The sequence below is a fragment of the Dreissena polymorpha genome, chromosome 13, assembly GCF_020536995.1.
Source record: "Dreissena polymorpha isolate Duluth1 chromosome 13, UMN_Dpol_1.0, whole genome shotgun sequence".
In the NCBI taxonomy this organism is placed as follows: domain Eukaryota; kingdom Metazoa; phylum Mollusca; class Bivalvia; order Myida; family Dreissenidae; genus Dreissena; species Dreissena polymorpha.
The window spans coordinates 26,053,333-26,073,401 of record NC_068367.1 but is presented as its reverse complement, the minus strand read 5'-3'; the positions used below and the strand labels follow the sequence as shown (position 1 = coordinate 26,073,401).

Below are 20,069 nucleotides of genomic sequence, written 5' to 3'. Positions count from 1 at the left end.
ATCAATATATACTCTAATATATATTCCTTTTAAACCAAAGAAGCATAAAATATATCATTTTTTTAGACACTTTGAAAACATTCAAACCAGTGTATAAACAAGGGGCAAAATTGTCACAAAACCAAGTTTTCACTTTGATAAAAAAAAGTCTAATAAAGGGAGACAAATCAAAATGTGCATTGTTTGCCCCTTGTGTAAAATTCAATATATTTTTACACATGGCGACCTTGATTTCAATTTAAACAAGAAACCGTCGGAGACGGGTGATGCTCCCCAAAGGTTTTTTTTGTCACAATATTGCACTATATATTCAGATAAATGGAAACGTCTTGAGGGCACAGTAGATGGGGGGACAATAATTTTTTATAGAAAATTTTAAAGGGCCATAACTCTGTGAAAAATTATCCGACCAGAACCCGCTGATAATATGCACATCTCATCTTGGTAGTGAAGCTTCCCATAGTCTCATTGAATTCCGGTCATTAGTTGCTGAGAAATAGCCCGGACAAAAATTGTGCACGGACGGACAGACAGACAGACGCACACACGGACAGACGAAGCGGCGACTATATGCTTCCCCCAAAATAAATTTTGGGGGAGCATGAAAAAAGTCTGATAAAGGGAGTCAAATCAAAAAGTGCATTGTTACTGATTGTTCATAGTTACCTCCCTTGTTTCAAAATCAATCTATTTTTAGTAGTGGCGACCTTGACCTTGGAGATATTGACGTAATTCTTTTGCACGACACACCGGCCAATGATGGTGAACATATATGCAAAAATGATTTTTAAATCTCACAATGAATGACATAGTTATGGCCCGGACAAGCTCATTTATGGCCATTTTTGACCTTTGAACTCAGTGTGACCTTGACCTTGGAGATATCGACGCAATTCTATCGCATGACACACTGTCTAATGATGGTGAACAAATGTGCCAAATGATTTTAAAATCTCACAATGAACAACAAAGTTATGGCCCGGACAAGCTTGTTCTGCCCGCCTCCCCGCCCGCCCGCCCGCCAACATTCGCCAATCTAATAACCAGTTATTTCCTTTGGAAAACCTCGTTAAAAAGGACATAATACTGCATGTGTACCTGTCTTCTTCGTTGGACTGTACTTTCTCACAGCCATCAGGCGGCTCACGTACGAACTTTGGTTTCGGACTGGCAGCCTTCTTGTTGTGGACTTCTGGCGATAGACGCTCTAAATCACCTGCGAATCAAATCAAATTAGTTATGTCATGGCAGCAACAAGCTTTTCTATACATTGATTTTGAATTATATACAGTAAAAGAAGTACCACATGGTGTCCCTATTATACTGAAAGCTTCAGTGATTGATATAAAGCCCTGCACTATACATCAGATTTTCCCTGCTCCTCAGATGATTATGGAAAGGCTTGTGTAAATGTCTTGTTCTGAAGCAATTAAAAACATCCCAGGCATGTTTGTTTTGAAACTACAAACTACATGTAAATGCAAAATAAAGAGACAAAAAGACGACCAAGGGCCCTTGGTGCGAACATGATATTCCTAAGAAACTTAATAGTTCTAAAATGGACAGTTTTAATGCTAGACATATACAGTAAACAGTACCTCCCCAAGAGAAAACATGTTTCAATGGACAAGACACTTTGTCAAAGATATCATAAGAGAAAATGTTGTGAGCTATTTTTATAACAATTCAGGCAAAATGTGTCTTCTAGAGTTTACAAGGTTCTTACATAACCATAGAAGCAAAACAAAAGTAACCTTTCCCTTTTTGGCCATTCTTTCTACATATCAAAAAATTTAATTCAGCTGAGACATTATTAGAACATTTCTGAGAGCAGGTTTCATTATGATTTGGCAAAAAGAGACTCCAAAGTGTTCACAAGCATTTCTTATTTTACTTAAGTTACCAAGTTTCTAAACCCCACTTACAAAGTTGCTTATTCAGCCAAGATATACTTGGGACAAATATTCTGACTAGGTTTGATTAAGGTTGTGCAATTCATGCAGCCTCTCAAGTGTTTACATGCTAAATGTTGACGATGCAGACCAATTGACAGTGAAAAGGAAATCCCAAAAGCTTAGAAGCATTCTTGGCAAGTTTAATCTAAGTTAATCCAGTACATTTTACCACGTACAAAATTTCAACTTTTGGCTTTCAAGACGGGGTTTAATATATCCAATAAAATCAACCTTCATTATCTATTTGACCTGTGGTCTAGAAAAACTGGCCTTAATGCATGTGAATAAATTGTCATCCCAGATTTGCATTAGCAGTCCGTACAGGATTATCAGGGACAACATTTTCAACCTAAACTGGATTTACCCTAAGGAAAGACTTCCTTTAAACAAAAAAATATGATTAAAGCGTAAACAGCTGTCCGACTATCCAGGACAACCAAATTGTTAATGCGGACATGTAAATAAAGAATTTGCTAGTCCGACGAGACAAGTGGTCGTAATAATTTAATTACTTAGAAAAAATGCATTTAAATCAGTTATTTCTGTGGAGTTACCACAAAACTTTTTCTATTATATTTTGTTTACATTTAAACCACAAAGGGTGAGTTTCAATAGTGCCATGTGATACTACACCGTACTGTTCACAAGGGAAGCAACCCTTAACATTTTCTTTGCCAAGATAACAAGAATATTCTCCCTTGTAAAGAATATGCATTTTATGACACCGATACACACCGATCTTACAGACAATTACCGTAGTGACGTCATCTCTATGTATAGAATGATTTGAACATTTTCTGCTGTATGGTGGCAAAACATAAGTTTTTGTCAGGTATTATGGCTTTGTATAATGTTTAAAAATCAATAATCTCGAGTTTTCCTGTTATTCTAGTCAGTTCTTTTTGTATTGAAATTGCCTAAAATTATGTTAACATGTATTTTGAACGATTAAAGTCTTTATGATTTGAGCATTTTGTATTATTTCATTATTTTGCAAAGTACTGAGCAGAATAAGATATAATGGTAAGGACAAATTGCTTTTTGGTCAGAACGAGTGAAATTTTGGTCTACTTGTCCAACAAGTGGCTTCAAAAGTAAATGTCGAGCCCTGGAAGTTCATTTTTTACCGGTCTCATTGTCACTAGACATGCTATATATCCACTACACCACAACGCCCTAATTATTTTTTAATCCAACATTCTTTATTTAATTACAAGACTCTTTACCTGGCTCCTTGTCAGACTTTGCGTCTCTCGGTGTGCTACCAGAGGAGTCGTAGCTGCTGGACGGCCGAGGGGAGGAATCCATTGACACCACTCCAGCCATAATGGGAATTGTTGGACTGTACGACTGGCTTGGGAATGGACTGTTAAACACCGGACTGCACGAGCTACGACCCCCTGAGCTGCGTCCGGAATTTCGGCCTGAGAATCTTTCATTTAGGAGAAGTTCTTCCGAGCCCCGGGACGAGGAGGACGGTGTCTGGGTGTCGATGCTGCGGGTACCTGCGGGAACTGGGGCTCTGTGGCCGTCCGGTATCTGGATCATCTGAAAAACAGGGGACAGTGTCACAGTGTATTTAGTCTAGTTGAAACTTTTTTATTTTAGCTTGATTGCATTGAAAGCCATAGGTTTATTAAAACGCTTGAGTGTGTTTCCTGGGTAGACCAAATACTTAGTTTATATGGAAAGCTCTTAAAAACGTTCCCAAAACTGAGATTAAACCCATGACCTCCCAGTTGCTAGAGGGACATCATATCCTCTACGCTATGGTTTATTTGTCGCATCATCTGAAATATATTGGAAAGTGTTGTGCTTTAAATGGATTTAGTCAAAGATTCTCTTGTTATTGTAATTGCATTGAGCATGTTTTCCAATTTTGATTAAAAGCATTTCAAACACTAATTTCATTTTATCTATTTGTGTTTCTTTTATAATCTATCAAAGAAACTTTATTTTTTAAATATTTCTCTCATTTAAGAATGTTATTTTGAATGTGTGAATAATTGTAATGGATGCATTCTGTTGTCAAGTAATGGCAAAAAAAAAGTGATTAATTATTTTGCTAATGTGTGAATTTGATTGGTCGTAGAATACGGTCACATTCTCAAGGTGGTGATAAGTCAGTGTGTAAGCTTATAAACAACAGGATTTTTACTCTAACCGAGACTTATTTACTCTTCTGACTCACTGACTCCATGAAAGACTCATTAACTCTCTTTCACTTAATGATACATTTATAAGTAACTCATTTATACTTCATGACTCACTTATTTTTTGAGCTACTCATTTTTGTTCAAATTTACTCTCACTGAGTTACTCATTTACACTCACTGACTCACTCAGAGTTACTCATTTACTTTCACTGATGAAGATTCATTGGATTACCCACCCTCACTAACTCATTTACTTTCACTAACTCACTGATTCTTTGAGTTACTCATATGTTCACTGGCGTATCGAGTTACTCATTTACTCTGACTGGTCCACTGACTCACACTGTCAATCATTTACTCTCAAAGAGTGACTACATTTATCTCTCAGAATCAAACGAAGTTACTCATTTACTCACACATAGCAACTCCTTTACTCGCACATAGTTACTCATTTACTCACACATAGTTACCCATTTACTCACACATAGTTACTCATTCACTCACACATAGTTACTCATTTACTCACACATAGTTACTCATTTACTCACACATAGTTACTCATTCACTTACACATAGTTACTCATTTACTCACACATAGTTACTCATTTACTCACACATAGTTACTCATTCACTTACACATAGTTACTCATTTACTCACACATAGTTACTCATTTACTCACACATAGTTACTCATTTACTCACACATAGTTACTCATTTACTCACACATAGTTACTCATTCACTTACACATAGTTATTCATTTACTCACACATAGTTACTCATTCACTTACACATAGTTACTCATTTACTCACACATAGTTACTCATTTACTCACACATAGTTACTCATTCACTTACGCATAGTAACTCCTTTACTCACACATAGTTACTCATTTACTCACACATAGTTACTCATTCACTTACACATAGTTACTCATTTACTCACACATAGTTACTCATTTACTCACACATAGTTACTCATTCACTTACACATAGTTACTCATTTACTCACACATAGTTACTCATTCACTTACACATAGTTACTCATTTACTCACACACTTGCTCATTTACTCACACATAGTTACTCATTTACTCACACATAGTTACTCATTTACTTACACATAGTTACTCATTTACTCACACATAGTTACTCATTTACTCACACATATTTACTCATTTACTCACACATAGTTACTCATTCACTTACACATAGTTACTCATTTACTCACACATAGTTACTCATTCACTTACACATAGTTACTCATTAACTCACACATAGTTACTCATTCACTTACACATAGTTACTCATTTACTCACACATTTACTCATTTACTCACACATAGTTACTCATTCACTCACACATAGTTACTCATTTACTCACACATAGTTACTCATTCACTCACACATAGTTACTCATTCACTTACACATAGTTACTCATTTACTCACACATAGTTACTCATTTACTCACACATAGTCACTCATTTACTCACACATAGTTACTCATTTACTCACACATAGTTACTCATTTACTCACACATAGTTACTCATTCACTTACACATAGTTACTCATTTACTCACACATAGTTATTCATTTACTCACACATAGTTATTCGTTTACTCACACATATTTACTCATTTACTCACACATAGTTACTCATTTACTCAAACATAGTTACTCATTTACTCACACATAGCCACTAATTTACTAATACATAGTTACTCATTTAATCACAGATAGTTATGCATTTACTCATACATGTAGTTACTCATTTACTCACACATAGTTATTCATTTACTCACACATAGTTATTCATTTACTCATACATGATTTACTCATTTACTCACACACCGTTACTAATTTACTCTTACTCACTTGATCTCTCAAACATTCAAAGAGACAGCAAAATTACAACTCCATAATGTATTCTCCAGAACAGTTTAACCTTGTGAGAAAAAACTTTTCCCCACTACAATCATGACAAAAACCATTGCCACAAATATCAAGATAAAAACCTGCTATTCTCACTGGCAAGCCAATTTTCCCACAGTAGCATGGAGGCATTATTTCAACACTGCTGTTTTTGCTAAGCCAATAAAGAGAAACTTTCGTGATGAGATACAGCATGTCTTATCTACAAACTATCTGCTCCACATGTTCTTCTTGTGATTTGCCCGGAAACCAAGGCAGTTATTGGTGTCCCACATCTGAATATATTAATAAGTTGCATCACTTTTTGTGTGGAAAGCTTGAAATTGAGTTCTGCCCCAAGACAGTGCTCTAAACTATTTTTCCCCTCCATTGATAGTGTGATGTACACTTTCTGTGTTTCTCTTCACAATGAAGAAATATATATACATATATATTTGATGATGAATATCTGTAATATTTACAGACTTAGCTATATTCAAAATTAAACCAGAAAATTAAGATTACTACAAGATAAGTGGCAATACCACAAAATGAGTTTGTCATCCCTTTAGCAATCAATTTGATAAAATGCAAATAACTAGTGTTTTTCGCCATGGCAACCATGTGGTTTGTGTTTTATTAGTGTTACCGCCCTCTCCTATTATTTATTCACCACAGCAAACATTTACTAATTACCATAATCTTACAAGCAAAACAAACAAAACGTGAATGATTTAAACAAGCTATGGTGACTATCGAAATAAAATATTCATGACAATGCACTAGTTTTAACAAAATTTGGTACATGGCTGATTTTAAAAATGGTCATTAAAACATTTAGCTCAGATCGCCAATTATTTGCTAAACTGTAAAAAAATTTTTTTGGAAACCTTCAATTGTGATTTTTTAGGTCCCATTTGGGAAAAAAAAATACTTTTTTCAATTAGGAATGGGCTGTTTACCGAATTTGAGAGAAAAAAACCTCACTGTACACAGTCTCAATAAAAGTTCCTTCTAATTAATAAATGTGTGATCAAGTCCCTTCTTATGATAAAGCACTGACAAATAACGATAGAAATGCAAGAATCAATGTACATGTGCAATATGCTGAACAATCGTGCCAAAGTGATTTTGCCTGATGGCCAAAATGCTGCAATAGACAGTTCCAAGAAATATCGATGAAAAGGTTATTGGTAAATCAGATTGAATGTCACTTCCAACATTTTTACATTACTGCACTCTCACTGATGTCTGTAGGCAAAAAGAATCAAATTAATTCTAAGAAAATAGGGCTTAGTGCATGTGCGTAGTGTCATCACAGATTTGTGCAAGCCATTCCCTTCAAACTTCCTTTAATGTAAGCCCTACCCAATCTTTTCCTTTGTGCAATCACTGCTCAAATTTCTCTTCATGCAAGCCCTGTCCAAACTTCCTATCATGCAAGTCTTTCCCAAACTTGCCTTAATGCAAGCACTGTCCAAATTTCCCTTAATGTAAGCCCTGCCCAATCTTTCCCTTAGTGCAATCACTGCTCAAATTTCTCTAAATGCAAGCCCTGCGCAAACTTTACTCAATTCAAGCCATGGCCCAACTTCCATTTATGCAAGCGCTAGGCAAACTTTCCTTATTGTAAGTCGTGTCTAACTTCCTGAATGCAAGAACTGCCAAAACTTCCTTTCATACAAGCACTGAGCAAACACCTCTTACTGCATCTCTGTAAACTTACCCTCTCTGTCTCTCCCTCAATGTGCATGGTGGTCTCCAACCGTTCCACCAAATACTCCACCTCCTGAAATAAACAATGAAATTATGAACCATAATGCTCTTCAATAACCCATATTGCTCCTTAGTAACTCATAATGCTCTTTGATAAACCATAATGCTCTGTGATAACCCATAATGCTCTGTGATAACCCATAATGCTCATTGATAACCCATAATGCTCTTTGATAAGTCATAATGCTGTGTGATAACCCATAATGCTCTTTAATAAGTCATAATGCTCTGTGATAACCCATAATGCTCTCTGATAACCCATATTGCTCTTTGATAACCCATAATGCTCATTGATAACCCATAATGCTCTTTGATAAGTCATAATGCTGTGTGATAACCCATAATGCTCTTTAATAAGTCATAATGCTCTGTGATAACCCATAATGCTCTCTGATAACCCATAATGCTCTTTGATAACCCATAATGCTCATTGATAACCCATAATGCTCTTTGATAAGTCATAATGCTCTTTGATAACCCATAATGCTCATTGATAACCCATAATGCTCATTGATAACCCATAATACTCTTTGATAACCCATAATGCTCTTTGATAACCCATAATGCTCTGTGATAACCCATAATGCTCATTGATAACCCATAATGCTCATTGATAACCCATAATACTCTTTGATAACCCATAATGCTCTTTGATAACCCATAATGCTCATTGATAACCCATAATGCTCATTGATAACCCATAATGCTCATTGATAACCCATAATGCTCATTGATAACCCATAATGCTCTTTGATAACCCATAATGCTCTTTGATAACCCATAATGCTCTTTGACAACCCATATTGCTCTTTGATAACCCATAATGCTCTTTGTTAACCCACAATGCTAGTTGATTAAATTGGCTTACTATTCTAATAAAACATGTAATGTAATTACTGCAAATTCCCTTTTTAGGGAATATATTGTAACTTCACACAGACACTTACTGTAAATGGATGCAACTATATGCAAGAGTATCTATAGGACATACAAGCCTTTTTAAGGGTCAAACAGATAAAACCAACCACTCTACACTATTATTTGAAGTGGAGTTGTATAATTGTTAACATGTTTTCATACAGGTAGATATTTCACATTAAGTTTTTTTTTGTGTACCTTAAATGACATTTTTAAATATGAAAAAATGACAACAACACTAACTTTAAAACAGTGCCATTAAGATGACCAATAAAATGAATTTCTTTAACTAATAAAACTGTGCCTTTCAGTTGATCACTTATTTGAACTGAGTTTTCAAGTAATGAAACTTTTCCTTAACAATGACCCTTTATTTAAATTTATTTTTCAACTAGTAAATATGTGCCTTTAAGATAATCACTTATTTAAAATGATTTTTTTAACTAATAAAACTAACTAATGTGCCTTTAAGATAACCCATTATTTTATTTTATTTTTTTTAACTAGTAAAATTGTACCTTTAAGATGACCACTTAGTAGTACTGAATGATCAAGTGTTCACGGCATCCTAGCATACCGCATATCAAGCAGTTATTATAACTTGGCAATATTTCAAAGTTGAACAGTGCCTCTTGACACCAAAACACTCTGCACACAGCTTTTCATCATTGAACTTCTGTTCTGCTTAGTGTTTTATCTCTGAACTTACTGATCTGACATTATCACAAGTTACCATCTACATGTAGTTATACTCTTCTCACCTGGAACATAATCGTGATGACAATGTAGAGCCTGATCATTCTCAGATTTAATAAGATGTTACTTCAGCTCTAACGGACTTGTTCAAATATAATAGCATGTTTTGAATTTTGAAATTAAATGCTTTTAATTTATGAATGTAAATATCTGAACTAAAAGCTCCTATTTAAAACAAGAATAACATTTTTAAAGAAACAAGTGATGTGTTTGTCAGAAACACCGTGAATGCCCCCTATTGCGCCGCTTTGAAGCCATATATTTGACCTTTGACCTTGAGGGATGACCTTGTCTTGACCTTTCACCACTCAAAATGTGCAGCTCCATGAGATAAACATGTATGCCAAATATCAAGTTGCTATCTTCAGTAATGCAAAAGTTATTGCAAAACTTTAACCAAGGTTAAAGTTTTGGGACACACACAATGAATGAATGACAGACAGACAGGCCAAAAACAATATACCCCCGATTGTTCGATCCGGGGGCATAATAAAAAAGTTACCCATACCTGGGTTCGAACCACTGACCATTTTTCATTGTGTATTTTATATTTTTAAAAGCAATCCAGGTAGTGTCACAAAATACAATGATAACAACAAAACTTTTCAATAATTTCAATGATTTCGCATTTGTAAAGCTTTACAATTTTCAGGTTTTTAAATTGTTCATAGATGCATATAATGGATATTTTAGTGCATGGAAAATGTTCAGATTTATTGTTTCCTCGCAAATAACATAACTGCAACAAACATCTTAAACATTTTTTTTTCCTTTTGTCAATTTACCAAACCGCGAACTAGGTCCCTTTAAAATTTTACACCCATACATAATTTCAATCAGGCATCCCAGCTGTCACCAAAATAACAACCCACACCAATTCAGATCATGGGCAAATTTTTTGCATTTTATTATGGCTTATAAATAATAAAATGATGTGCCATTAAAGTGTTAAGTTGTAAAAGTCTACTTGAGTCTGGAGTATGGGTCTGGCTCAAATTACTGCTAAAACAACACAACAATTCTAAAAGGATGATTACTAATAAACAGACGCTAACTGCACCTGAGGTTGCTTAAAATTCGTCTTCTTAAACATAAGGAAACACAAAAATAAAAAGAGTAATTTTTTTCTAAATTAAGTGAATACAGCCTCACTATTTTGCAATGTACATGAACTTATCAAGGCATTTGCAAAACACAAAAACTTATGTGAAGTGAAATTTAAAAATAAGCAAATTATCATCATTCAAAACAGACAATCAAACCTGACAGAGCATCAATTATTGTTTCCAACGACTCGGTGTCAATGACATACTTACATCTCTAGACCGTCTATTAGCAAACCAGACGTGGTCCCGTGAAAACAATTATACAAAACTAACCTATAGGTTAAGCAACATCCGGTATTTAACGAGTCGATACTATGCAAAGTCATAACACAGGAAATGTTACAAATGAAAAACAAATAAAAGTGTGCACTACTGAATACAGAGTTCTGGTAAAGTGTTGTGAAAATGAATTGAATAATTTATGGTATCAGCAAATTTTTTGCCTAATTGGGAAAAGTACTGGTACCAGCCCTGTTGGGAAAAAATTGTCGAAAAACCCTGAAATTGGGAAAATTCGGATTGAAGTATTCATATTGGGAAATTGGTGTAATTGATTTTGTGCTCCCAAATACTTTAAAATAACTAAGTGTTGTCCAGTTGTCAATATTATATTTACTTAGGTTCAAGCCATAGAGCTGCATACAGAAACTTACTAAATGTTGCATTTTATTATTTACAAAATAAAATCACAACATAGGGCAACCTTCTATTGGGAAATTTGTAGTTTTTTCCCAATTTGGAAAGTGCCGTTTTCTGGTACTTTATAAAGTAGGAAAGCAATCACTGTGCTTATTTTGAAACAAACTTTTAAAAAAATTCATATATAGTTGAATGACTTTACTCAAATTATTTTAGAATTATTTATGACAGTGAATAATAATTCCCTTAAACAACAGGAAACACTATAACATAAAACCCTTATAACACAAATGTTTTCAAAGGCTCATACAGATTTTGGGCTTAAGAATTCAAAATCCATTCACGCATGACAATGTATATTTTAAATTATATCTACATATTTTAAATCATATCTGTTTATTTTAAACCATATCTGTATATTTTTAACCATATCTGTATACTTTTAACCATATCTGCATATTTTAAAACGTACCTATATATTTTAAATCATATCTGTATATGTTTAACCATATCTGTATATTTTTAAATCACATCTATATACATGTAGCTGAGGTCCCTTCCTTTCAAGAATAAAGTCAAGATTTTTCAATGAATTATAACAGGCCTTACTTTATTGCTATTCAATGGACCAATTATTCTGAGGAAGAAATATCAAATACGTGACCGTGTTCCTATTTATCAAGAAGAAAAGTCCTAGTTATGTTTATAACAAGTAAAGTATAATGTACCGGACTGCTGTATACAATTCACAAGACTTTTTGTTACGCTGCCATGTAAAGCAATGCTTTCAATTAATGTCCGCATTTCCATAAACTTAATTTAAAATTTCAAACCCACTGACAACGTTCTTCAAAAAGCACTTTATCATTCAATACACCAGAGTTTGCGATTTATTGAAGGTACAGGAGATAACCACGGACTGACAAGTGCAATGGATGAATGTTCAATCAATATGCAATGTTTACTAAAAATCTTAACGGTAACCATGCCTTCCTATATACCTAATCCAAGTGAAGACTTTAAGTATTTACCAAGGCTAGACAAATTGTATTGCTGTGTTTTACAAAACCAGTAGGTAAACCAGTCGGCTATAATAATCAAGGGGTTATGAAACTTATTGAAATTTTTCTTTACAGATAAATTCAAAATCCTCTCTGATACTAGGTAGGCCCAATATTGTGTTTTATTGATTATCTTCTATGATGTTTGTCAACGTTTTTTGCTGAAAATAATTCCCAGACTCAAGTTAAAGCCTGGTGACAAATCAAGGTTCTTATATCAGCTATACATTAATTTATTAAAGCTGCAAACACCATTTTTGTTTAGGAGATAGCACTGAAATTATAAATGACAGGGTTTTTTAAAACAGACTCGGATAACATCGCGTCATAGGTGCAAAACGGTACCATGTGCCTTCTAGTTTCAATATCACATCGTACCATTTTGCACCAATGGGACGACATGTTCTTTGTGGGATTTGTTTTTTAAATTACTACTAATTTTTACTTAATATAATTGTAATAACCTCTTAATCAAAAGGTTGACAATAAAAATGAACTGTCTCAAGAACAAAACTACATTATTTGAAGTTGAAGATTCAAATGAAGTTAAAACAGTGATGTTATGAAGTTAATTAACCCTTTACCACTAAGATACGTATTTTGAAGCATTTGTAGTCCCTTAGAAAGTTAAATCTAATTTAAGACCTTTCTTACAAGATTCCAGTTTCAAAGACTTAATTTCCAGCCCTTAGTTACTGATGAGTAGCAAACAGCATAAAACCTCAACTAAGAGCGAGAGACTTGCAGTCTGTTCTGGTTTTATGCTGGTTGCAAGAGCCATTTTCACTTTGCTTCTTATGGGGGGGAAGGGTTAAATTTAATTTGATTTTCTAAGGGACTATAAATGCCTCAAAGTGCGTATCTTGATGTTTAATGGTTAAAGGTTAAGACAAAACCACCATTATTTTAAGGGGCCAAGCAATAAATACTACCCCCACAGGCTGGCCACTTACAAACACGGTAAACAACTCGAAAAGGCTACGATAAAGCCATAAACATGGAAATCAGCTGATTTGAAAAATACCAATATATCACTGAAAACATGGCTTTTATCATGGTAAAGCTTTAGTGATAGCTTTAAATTACATTTTAATAGTTCGCAGCTGAAAAGGGTACAGATAAAATTGCGATTTAACATTGGCAATATGATTTCTTTCCACTGTTATGCAACTGAGGTTGAATTTATTTTCTTTTTAAACAATTGTCATTCATTTAACTGTGAGTTTGTGCATAATGCAAGATAGAAAACCTGAAAGTTAAAAAAACAGATTTGAAACTGAGCTTCTTGCAGTAGAAAGCACCTGTCAATTGCTTGACCTCTACAAGCAAATTACGGATAGTACTTGACTGCTTGATCACAGATAATTATATCCACTACCACCAGTTTCATTAAAAGCATATAAAGAACCCAGTGTTTTCTTCACCATCTTGGGAGTGAGGCTAGGTCCCTTTTGATTGGGACTATTTGCAGTGTTTAACCCTTTCAGTGCGGGAACCGAATTTTGAAGGCCTGTGCAAACAGTTTGGATCCAGATGAGACGCCACAGAACGTGGCGTCTCATCAGGATCCAAACTGTTTGCTATTCTGATAGTATTCTTTGAAAAAAATGGAAGAAAATGCTAATTTTAGAAATTTAGCAGACAACATTTTAGCAGACGACAAATTTCCCAGCATGCAAAGGGTTCAAATAAAAAGGAAATTAGTGGTGTTGCTGTTTTGCTAAAAAATGCTTCAAAATGGAGAATTAAAGCCTTTTCAGTATTATATTTCTAAAGGTTGAAATTATAATATAGCTGGATGGGAAATAAACAAAATGTTGAGATATAAAAATATATATGTTTGGAAACCTTCAATTGCAAATTTTTTGGTCACATTTGGGAAAAATATATAATTCTTTCCATTGGAAATGGGGACGAATACCTGATCTGATTTTGATTGAAAAAAACATTGAAGAACCTACTTGCAATTTCAAGCACTCTTTTGTGAATTGCACCAATAATTCACTAGGTGCAAATTTCCACCCAAAATAAACAGATCAACATTTACATAACAAAACCAAATAATCTTAAAGGGTGTGTGGTAAATCTGCATTTAAAAGATTATATTTTTCAGAAATCCAAACTTTTGATTCCATCATAACCAGGGTGCAGAATCAACGGGGTTTTCAGGTGGTTAGACACGGGCTAGACAGAATGTAAACACACCGTTAAACACTTTATTTTTGCAAATATCTCAAGTTATTGAAAAACATAATTGCAAAAATCTTTAGTGCGTAAAAGACGGTTTTCTTGCAGTTAGTGCCGATATCTTAAGGTATAAGAATAAATCCTTGAATACGTCTGAAATCGGTGACAAAATTTCACCTTGCATGACGCATAGTCGTGCAGTATACATGGAATATTTTAACAAAAACACAGGCTTATTAAATAAAGTAATTCTGATGTATTTCACATTGCCATAAGCAGCATAAAAATTTGTCTTTTATGCACTAGTTGAAATTCTTAAGAAAAATCGTTTGAAAAAGTTATGTGAAAAAAAAACAGCACTAATACGCGAGGTTACATCCAATAACGTTTAATTGGGAAAACCCAACAAAGTCACGTGATCCTGCACCCTAATAACAGGTAATTTGTGTATGTGTCTGTGTATGTGAAATGTGTGTGCTCTTGTGTCAATATAATGCTATGCATAGATTTAATCAACATCTATTATAACATTACCTATAATACATCAAGCAAATTAAAAAAATAGTTAACAGATTTGTTATTGTTATTTCTGACAAATTAACATGTAAACAAACAATACGATTTATATTTGGGAATGAATAAAAGCTACATAACGAAAAACAAGAGGCCCATGAGGGCCTGAATCGCTCTACTGGCTGGAATCAATAGGGCTCAAGCCCTTGATAGTATGAACAATCTGAGTAAGTTTTAAACAAACAGACCCAAAATGAGAAATTCATTGCATAAACAAAAAGAAACGTAAAATTTAAACTTCAAATGGCTCCTTTTCAACAAAAAGTTGGACAAATTTTCTTCACTCTCATTGGGGTTCTGGCCCTTGATGATATAAAACATTCGTTAAAGTTTCAAAAGGATAGAACTTTATATTTAAACAAACAAGAAATGTGTTTGTCGGAAACACTATGTCCCCTTCTGCGCCGCTTTGATTTTTTTTTTTTACCTTTGACCTTGAAGGATGACCTTGACCTTGACCTTTCACCACTCAAAATGTGCAGCTCCATGAGATACACATGCATGCCAAATATGAAGTTGCTATCTTCAATATTGCAAAAGTTATGGCAAAATGTTAAATATTTTCATTTTTTCTCAAATTCAAGGGGAGATAATTCGGGACTTATAACTCCGATATTGCTCATTTTCAATAGGGTTTGACTCATCATTGAGATAAAGACACTGTGCAAGTTGGAAAATGATTGGATGAAAACTGAGGACTTAACTGCGTAAACAAGCCTTATTTCACAATTTCAAATTCAAGGGGAGATAATTCTTGACTTTTTACTCTGATGTAACCCATTTTCAATAGGGTTCGAGTCCTCATTAATATCAACACACTGAACAAGTTTGAAAAGAATCAGATAAAAAATGTGGACTTATCGGATAAACAAGAGAAAGTCTAACACACACACACACACACACACAGACAGACACCAAGCCATCCCATAAGCTCTTCTGGCCTATGGCCAGTAGAGCTAAAAACTGAAATCCCTACCCCATAGTCCACTTCGAGACGGTAATGACAGATTTCCACTCAAGATAAACACACAAACTTTTACATAAAAATAGAATTAAGCAAGAGCTGTGTTTGAGAAACACAATGCCCCCTACTTCGCCGCTTTGAAGCCATATATTTTACCTTTGACCTTGAAGGATAACCTTGACCTTTCACCACTCAAAATGTGCAGCTCCATGATATACACATGCATGCCAAATATCAAGTTGCTATATCTTTTGGGACAGAATGACAGACAGACAGGCCAAAAACAATATACCCCCGATCATTCGATCCGGGGGCATAAAAAAAGAATAATCTCAAAATGTGTTGGTTAAATAAGCAAAAACAACAAAATAACTGAACACCTTACCCCATTGTCCCCCTCAAGACTGTTTCGAGGGCATGACCTGTGCGTGGATCGTTGGAAGTTTACAACTGGAATGGGAACTGATCGCATGAGAACTGCGGGAGCTGTCTGCAAGAGAGCATTGTGATTGGCTGGCACAGGACTGACTCGTTGTTTTGTTTCCAGGCCTTTGTTGGACTTGATCTTCTGACGTATACTGCTGAGCTGAAAATAGATAAATGGATGAGATAAAAAAAAGGAGAATCAAAGCTATTGCAGAGGGTTTTTTTGGTACCTTTGGGCAAAAAAATTGGTTCCATTCCCAGTAAAAAAAAGTATACTTTTTTCAAAAATTACTATAATTCCTTTATCAAAATTTCTTTAAAAACAAGAATATCAGTGAAACTGATGGATGCTCCCCGATGATGCGCTTTGTCAATGTATGTGTTAATAAACACCTAAAAAATATATTATTAGCCTCGGTGACCTTGACCCAGTGACCTCAAACCTCATCAAAATGTAGAGGTCCATGCAAGGTACCTACATGCCAAATATGAAAGCGATTGGTAAAGTATTGAAGGCACTATGAGAAACGGTGGCAAAAGTGTGACAGAAGGAAGTCTATTATTAGCCTCGGTGACCTTGACCCCAGTGACCTCAAACCTCATCAAAAGGTAGAGGTCCATGCAAGGTACCTACATGCCAAATATGAAATCGATTGGTTAAGTATTGAAGGCGCTATGAGAAATGGTAGCAAAAGTGTGACAGAAGGAAGTCTATTATTAGCCTCTGTGACCTTGACCTTGACCCCAGTGACCTCAAACCTCATTAAAAGGTAGAGGTCCATGCAAGGTACGTACATGCTAAATATGAAAGCGATTGGTTAAGTATTGAAGGTGCTATGAGAAACGGTAGCAAAAGTGTGACAGTAGGAAGTCTATTATTAGCCTCGGTGACCTTGACCTTGACCCTAGTGACCTCAAACCTCATCAAAAGGTAGAGGTCCATGCAAGGTACCTACATGCCAAATATGAAAGCGATTGGTAAAGTATTGAAGGCACCAATAATGAGAAACGGTAGCAAAAGTGTGACGGAAGGAAGGAATAACGGAGTGTGACGGAAGGAAGGAATAACAGAACTACAAACTGGCAACCATATGCTCCACCGAAAATATTTTTGGGGAGCATAAAAACTAAAAATAAAAAAAAAGTATTGAAATTTCTACATTTCGTCCATTTCTCTTTCCACCTATGTAATTATATTTAGTTAACAAAGTGATTTTTCAATTGAAAGGGCCCTGGCCCCCATTACCAAAATGCTGAAGAAAAATACTGCATTGTAATTAACTGGAACATCTCTAATTAGTTGATGTTTTCCAAAGGCCTCTTTTGGACTTGATCTTTTGACGTAACTAGGCAAAAAACTGACATTAATAATTCATGAAAACAATGAAAAGCAGAATTATGTGCATACAACTTGACTGCAATAGATGGACATAAGCTGTATTGGGACTGATAAGTTGCTTGAACTCTGGGCCTTTATTTAACTTGATTGTTCTGTTCAATACTGTAATAAATATTGCCTCAATGCCACAGTTCAACTATATCATGGTGTTTATTATTGTGCAAACAAACAAACAATACACATTAATAAAAACATGGACTCAAAGAACAAACAAGTGCTGGTAAAATATCATGTATCTAAATTTACAAATGTGTATGATAATCCTTTTTACCATTCAGCCAAATAAAATAGATTTGTATTGGTCACAAGACAGGTAATCATAGATTCTGATTATGTTTCCACAAGACCAAAGAAAATTAACCCAAATCTTTGTCCAACTTTGACATACTTCTTTCATGATTGGATACTCATTATGGATAATTCAACACACACCCAAATTGCAACATTATTTCATGTGACTTAAATGAAAAAAGTTACCCCTGATGTGATAACACGCCTTTCATTTTGTCTTATGCTAACCATACGAATAAAAAATAGGAAGTGTTTATTACACTAAGTACGTGTTATCGATCAAAGAATTATTTCGGTATTGGAATTAAATTGACGTCATTATCTAGTGCTCATATTGTAATACCATGAAATTGGTTGTCCAAATTGGTTGTCCAAATTGGTTGTCCAAATTTCACCAATTTACATTGTTAACATTAAAAAAACACAATTTTCATCTCAATACATTTCAATTTTCATTTTAAAATAGCACATTTGAAATTGTACCTATAATTAAAATTAATAAAATCAGAATTAGCACAACGGCTTTTATTACAGTTCCATGTCAGAATTAAGACAGGGCTTTTTTACTTCATTTTGGGAATATGACATTACCCCGTAAAATTGAGCGTCAATGTTCATTGAATAAGGGCATTGAATAACAGTTTGATTTATAACACTTAGATAAAAAAAATTAACACTTCTAAAACAGAAATTGTTAATGATTAATTTTTCCGTAAAATCAGCATTACTCCTTTAGATGCATTATTTCTACATTAAAATAGCTATACTTTCAAACATCAAACTATCAATTAGGACTTTGATGATAAGATATGGGAAAAATATATTTTTTGACAATTTGAATATGACCAAACATTCGTATTGATTTAAAATTAATTATATTAAATTCGTGATTTAATATAAGAAATCATGTAAGATTGAAATCTTATCATATCTTAACTGAATACATTTAAATGCACGTGAGTAAACAAAGTTTTAATATGATCCACAGAATGACAAATCCAAACAGGGTCATGTCAATACAGCATGAAGATAAGGCAAACATTGCAAATATGTCTGCAGTGTTGTTTTTTTCGTTACAAAATCGGGTCCGGTATTCGGCCCCATTCCAAATTGAAAAAGAGTATATATTTTCCCAAATGGGACCTTAATATTCCCAATAGGTTTCCAAAAAAAGTACTTTTTTATTATAGATTTCAACATTTTGTTTCTCTCCCATCCAGCCATATCAGTTCAACCTTATTTAAATTGATACTGAAAAACACTTCTATTCTAAATTTGAAGAATTTTTTAGCAAAACAGCAACAACACTCATTTCCAAATTTTAGTCAAAATGCGGTGAATTTTTCCAATTCAAAGGGACCTGGCCCCATTCCCATAATGGTGAAAAAAAAACACTGGTCTGCAATAAGCCCTGAAATTGTTGTTGAAATAAGAGCACCCTGATTCTATATTAATTGCTTTAACAAAATACACCTGCCAACAAAGAAGGTTATGAAAATTCTTAAAGCAATATAGCACCTTTCTCAGATGCCAATTTACAAAATGTATGTACAAATATATTATTCAACATTTAAATTTTTCTACATCTAGACTAAAACGACATGCAAAAACAAATAATTTTTCACACATTTTTACAACGACAAAAAAAACAGTCTTTTGCCTTTTTAAATCATTCAAAAATCTCAATTTATTTTTCATATCTTGGGACTGCGTTTCATACAAAGTATTTCAGAGCCTTAGCTGTAATCTGCTCTCAAACAGACTTATCTTTTTGTCACCAATATTAGAAATATCTCTTTTTACAAGCAGCCTTATTAAGCCAATGTTGGTTTAAACTGTTATTCAATACCAAACTAATATTCTTCCTGCCTGCTAAAATCCATTACTGAAATTAACAGTGTCATTTTAACTCTATCACTGTGGTTATATCAAATGGGTATCGTTGTAAAATCG

General features: G+C 34.2%; 1 protein-coding gene across 3 annotated transcripts in view; it reads right to left on the bottom strand.

The window, feature by feature from the left end:
• The window catches only part of LOC127854945 (protein FAM117B-like), a 59,587-nt gene that overhangs the window by 3,418 nt on the left and 36,100 nt on the right, over window positions 1–20,069 (bottom strand). For all 3 annotated transcript variants that reach the window (XR_008037231.1, XM_052390135.1, XM_052390134.1), the window contains exons 4-7: window positions 16,386–16,586; window positions 7,747–7,809; window positions 3,182–3,503; window positions 1,099–1,216 (exon numbers count right to left, since the gene is read on the bottom strand). Coding sequence is in view for 2 of the 3 variants with exons in the window: in XM_052390135.1 (XP_052246095.1) it covers window positions 1,099–1,216; window positions 3,182–3,503; window positions 7,747–7,809; window positions 16,386–16,586 (704 nt within the window). In the remaining variant the exon portion in view is untranslated. The remainder of the gene's footprint in view (window positions 1–1,098; window positions 1,217–3,181; window positions 3,504–7,746; window positions 7,810–16,385; window positions 16,587–20,069) is intronic.